The sequence below is a fragment of the Astatotilapia calliptera genome, chromosome 1 (assembly GCF_900246225.1).
Source record: "Astatotilapia calliptera chromosome 1, fAstCal1.2, whole genome shotgun sequence".
NCBI classification, from domain to species: Eukaryota; Metazoa; Chordata; class Actinopteri; order Cichliformes; family Cichlidae; genus Astatotilapia; species Astatotilapia calliptera.
The window spans coordinates 41133850-41139105 of NC_039302.1; the positions used below are offsets into that span (position 1 = coordinate 41133850).

Below are 5256 nucleotides of genomic sequence, written 5' to 3' on the forward strand. Positions count from 1 at the left end.
CACTTCTAATTTCTCCAATCAGGGCTAAGTTTCAAATCATGTGATTCACTCTGTACATGCGCAATTCAGTTCTTCTATCACTGGTGAAAAATCAGCACCCTTCGACAAACACAGACAATTTTAGAAGAAAGAAACTAATTTGTATGCCAAAAAGTAAGTTTTTTGACTTTATTTCATTTTCTAATAGCACTAACTGCTTTGCAGTTAAACTCATCAAACTTAAATTATGTTATTTGTATGTCTATGGGGATATATTCTGTGCATGTCTTTAGTGCTAATGTTTTAGGTGTTAGCTGTAATGCGAGCTAGATCGTGGCTATAGGAGTCTGGGTCAGTTGTAACAGCAACAGCCTGGGTTAGTTGTAACAACCATGCAAATGTTACAACTTACCCCACTATTACTTTAACTCATATTTTTTTGTTTTCTTTGAATTACAGTATGCCTAGGTCATGGAAAAGACAGACTGACCGAGGGGTGCCTCTCAGTATTTTGGAGAGAGCATCAAATGATGTTAGAAATCAGGGAAAGTCCACCAGATCTGTGGCAAAATTGTATGGCATTTGCCATGTCACTTTGCACCGATTTTGTAAAGAGAGGAAGAAGCTGGAAGAGCAGGGATCAATGGAACTCCCACGTGTAGGATACCATAGTGGAAAAAAGGTCTTCACTGATGAACAAGAGAAGGAATTAACAGAATACCTGATGAGAGCTGCAGATGCATTTTATGGACTATGTCCACGTGAGGTAAGCAGATAGGAAGCAATAAAGGATAAGACAAGGGAAAGTTAGAAATTTGTAATGGTAGCAATTTAAAATATAGTATATCAGAAATACTAACATATTTCGTGATTAAAATTACAGGTAAAAGAACTGGCATATCAGCTTGCAGTGAAACATGGATGCAAATATCCAAAGTCATGGGACAAATTCTCAAGGGCTGGACCAGACTGGTTCTCAGCCTACATGAAACGAAACCCAACTTTGTCCATTAGAAGTGCTGAGGCTACAAGTCTGGCACGGGCCACCAGTTTTAATCAACACAATGTAGCAATGTTTTTCCAAAAATTTGATGAAGTGCTAAAGAGACACACCTTAACAGCAAATGACATATGGAATATTGATGAGACTGGCATAACAACTGTGCAAACCCCGGACAGAGTGATTGCAAAACGTGGCACTAAACAAGTTGGTGCAATGACATCGGCAGAGAGAGGTTCACTGGTCACCCTTGCATGTGCAGTTAATGCCATTGGCAACACAATTCCTCCAATGTTTGTGTTCCCACGCATACGTTATGCAGACCACTTTGTCAGAGATGGGCCAGTAGGAAGTATTGGCAGTGGAAATAAGTCGGGATGGATGCAAGAAACAGAGTTCCTCATCTTTTTAAAGCACTTTGCAAACCACACCAAGGTCAGCAATGAAAGAAAAGTGATTCTTCTCATGGATAACCACAGTTCACACCTGTCAATTGCAGCCATTGACTTCTGCAAGAGCAATGGAATTGTGATGCTCACATTTCCCCCTCACTGCAGTCACAAACTCCAACCACTTGACAGGAGTGTTTATGGCCCACTGAAAAAGATGGTGAACAGTGCAAGTGATTCCTGGATGAGAATGAATCCAGGAAAGACCATGACAATATATGAAATACCAGGTCTTGTCAGGACGGCACTTCCAGCAGCAGCTACACCAAAGAATATACAGGCTGGATTCCAGTGCTGTGGAATTTGGCCATACAATCCAAACATATTTGAGGACAGTGACTTTGCTCCATCACAGGTCACAGATCGTCCTTCTCCAGCAGTCCATATGGACATTTCTCCAGCTGACCAACAGTCCGCTCCTATTGCTGCTCATCTCACCAGTCCTACAGCTGACGACATGACCACTCCTCCAGATGCTCACATCTCCAGTCTCCCAACTGACCTCCAAGCTGCTCCCTCATCAGGCTGTGATGAAAACCCACAGACCTCCTTGGGATTTAACCCAGAAGATGTGCGACCCTTACCAAAAGCTGGACCTAGAAAAACCCCTTCAACAGGAAGAAAAAGGAAACAAACAGCAATACTCACTGATACACCAGTTAAGATGGCCCTTGAAGCAGACCAGAGAAGCAGGAAAATAAGTTTTCCAAAGAAGAGGCTGTGCCAGAAACAAGGCAAATCCACTCCCACAAACCTAAAACAATCCAAGCTTTCCACATCACGAAAGAAAAATCAGAAAATGAATAACACTGAACAGGACAACACAGATTCCTCAGATGCTGATGAGAATTTCTGTATTGTGTGCATGGAAAACTTCAATAACTCAAAGCCAAAAGAAGCTTGGGTTAAGTGCCTGACCTATGCACTGTGGGCTCATGAGGCCTGCACTCCAGGACAGCCATACATCTGTCACCACTGTGATTCTGATGGTGATTAAAAACTTGACAGAAACACATACAGTTCATTTGATGAAGCTGGTGCACAGCTACATTTTTTCAGGTTAATTATTATGTTCAAATGTGGCAAGAGTTGTCGGTTATAATCCCTACCGAGCCAATGAAGACTCAATGAAGGCCAACCAAAATTATTGAAAAATTCAGTTGGTGAAAAGTTTTTGTTACAGTATGTTCAAAATCTATATTTCTGCACTCTGTCACACACTCCTACACACACTCACAAACACACAAATAGCTACATAAATGTTTATAAGTGCATTCCGGTGTTGAATAAAATAGATTACATCTTAAGATTTTGTCAGTACCCTTATTTCATTGTGTTACATCTCACCCCGGGGTATGTTACAACTAACCCAGACTATGGGGTTAATTGTAACATTTCACTCTTTGTGTTTGAGAGCATACCATGCAATGGGTAATTGTGCTGCAGAGAAAATAGCTGCACTATTTAATAGCAGAGACATGTAAATACTTTGCATTACATTTTGAATCCATTACCTTAAAAGAGCTCCAAGCTACAGACAGAAATGTCAAAAATGTTACAACTATCCCCGGTCTCCCCTAGTGGAAATAATTTCTGGTTCGCATTACAGAAATGTAGCAGTGACAATAATATTGTATGCTGTAATCGCACTGGGCAATTAGTGATACAAAACAACTGTTTTATCCTGTGAATAAAAGTATGTTTTTGTCAATGTACCATGGTAATAACAGAAGCGAAACGCAATATTGTGTCAGGATAATTCACTATTTATGCACAATAAATAAAGGAGCATAGCGCGACAATTTCTGTTCAGCGCCAGACTTGCTTGTAACCTATATCACCAATTATGTTAAGAAAAATGACGTATTAACTACTAAAAAACTCTGACCTTTGTGGGAATGCTTGGAGCAGACTAACATGTGAGCTGGAGTATTCTGGGACGTTATATTTGGTATATCCAGACCATCTGTCGGCTCTTACTTCGGAAACATGGCTTAAAAATTTCTCTTCAACGACGTAATCCGATAAAAAAAACGATCTCTTTACCCGTCGGCTTCCTGTGGCTGTCATGCCTATTGCAGTTAATAATACAACAGCTTCTTGCCATTTTTTGGGTTTCTTTTTATCGCTGTGTAACGGAGTTCAATTGAAAGCCTGCGTGCGCTAGTACCTCTTGCCACAAGTTCCCAGAATCCTTTGCGGTTTTACCCCTGAATGACGTCACATTTTCAATCTTTATCCTGGTGGGCCGGTCTCTAGTCAAAATGCCCGGGCCGATTTTTTGTCCCAGTCCAGCCTTGGTCGTGTCATTGATGTTATGTGGTCCTTCCCGTGTGTTCCCTCAGTTCAGTCAGCCATTCAGTTGTCCAGCCAGTCCGTGTCCGTTCACCCTCTGTTCACCCACTCCTTATAATAAACCCTCACCAGTCTTCACCTACCTGCGAGTCCTGCGTTTGGGTTCCTTCTTCCTCGCCTCCACACAACGCCTGACAGAATGACATGACCCGTGCCACGAAGACACGATTGGAACCCAGCAAACTCGGACCTCTACGAGCGGCAGCAGGCAGCGCTTTCCCATTGGGCAGAGGAGCTCAGGGGAAAACAGCGGCTCTTCGCAGAGAGAGAGCACGTCTTCGAGGGGACTCGCCTGGCTCTGGGCGGGCCTCGGAGACGCCGCGTTCCCCCACCTGCTGCCTCACCTGCACCGGAGCATTTGCCGCGGAGAGTGGATGTTTCACGCCGCTCTTCGGCCGCTCCCTCTCTCGCCGCTCTGCTCCTCGCTCACACACCCACCGCCTCAGTTGCCTGATATGGCAAGCCATTAGTGCCAAAATTCGCCACTTTCCTACCCGTTTGGTTAAGAAATGGCGTAAAAAACGCCGTTTAATTATTCAAAACGCCGAAAAAAATGGCGTTCTGTTCCGACAAAATCCGCTTTTTCCGTCACTCGGATGGTGCGTTCAGGGCGCCATCCGAGTGGCGGAAAAAGCGGATTTTGCTAGTGGGCTTACATTACTCCCTGACACTCCATCTTCAGGTCTGCGGGTTTTCACTTTAATTAATTCATACAACATCTAATCTTGATTTAAAGCACTTTTATAAATGTATGTTCTTGATCCAACACAGCTGATTTAAATGGCTAAATTGCCACCTCAACATGCCCTGAAGTTCTCCAGAGACCTGGTAATGAACTAGTTGTTTGACTCAGATGTGTTGATAGGGTGATATCTAAAACTTGCAGGAAAAGGGCCCTTGAGGCCTGGAGTTCCCTACCCCTGGTCTTGACCAACTTTAATACATCTGGGGAATAAAGGGGAATTCTCTCAGATAATAGCTTCTACTTGAGGGAATCCATTTATTTTTTTTTTATCTTAGTGGAGATTCATTGACATGAGGATTGCAAGAATTATTTGGGATATGAGCAGACATTAACTGTGTTGAATCTTATTACAACAATTAAATTGAACAATTAAACAATTAAAAGAACTGAATACACAAATTGATCTTTTTTTGTGTTTGTTTTTAAAAGCACCATTTAGAAGTACAGCTGTTCAACACTTGTGGGGTTCTTAACCTTATTTTTATATACTAGGTTTGTTCTGGTTTTACTACTTTTCTCTCATCACACTCAAATCGTTGCTGCTTTTAGTCTGTATCATACATCTAACATCTTCAGTTTTTCCAAATATTATGGCTTTATCAAACATTTGCTCTGATGCCAGCAGGCATATTGATAAATAAAACACGACAAAGAAAGACTGTCAGGCGTTGTGTGGAGGCGAGGAAGAAGGAACCCAAACGCAGGACTCGCAGGTAGGTGAAGGTTTA

General features: G+C 42.3%; 1 protein-coding gene across 1 annotated transcript; it reads left to right on the forward strand.

Annotated features, from left to right (window-relative positions):
• The first annotated feature begins 254 nt into the window (after positions 1 to 254).
• Positions 255 to 3926, forward strand: LOC113028308 (uncharacterized). The gene is made up of 3 exons (XM_026178887.1): positions 255 to 745; positions 863 to 1999; positions 3774 to 3926. Exons 1-3 carry the CDS (start codon positions 440 to 442, stop codon positions 3924 to 3926), a joined length of 1596 nt encoding a protein of 531 aa, XP_026034672.1. The 5' UTR covers positions 255 to 439.
• The last annotated feature ends 1330 nt before the right edge of the window (positions 3927 to 5256 follow it).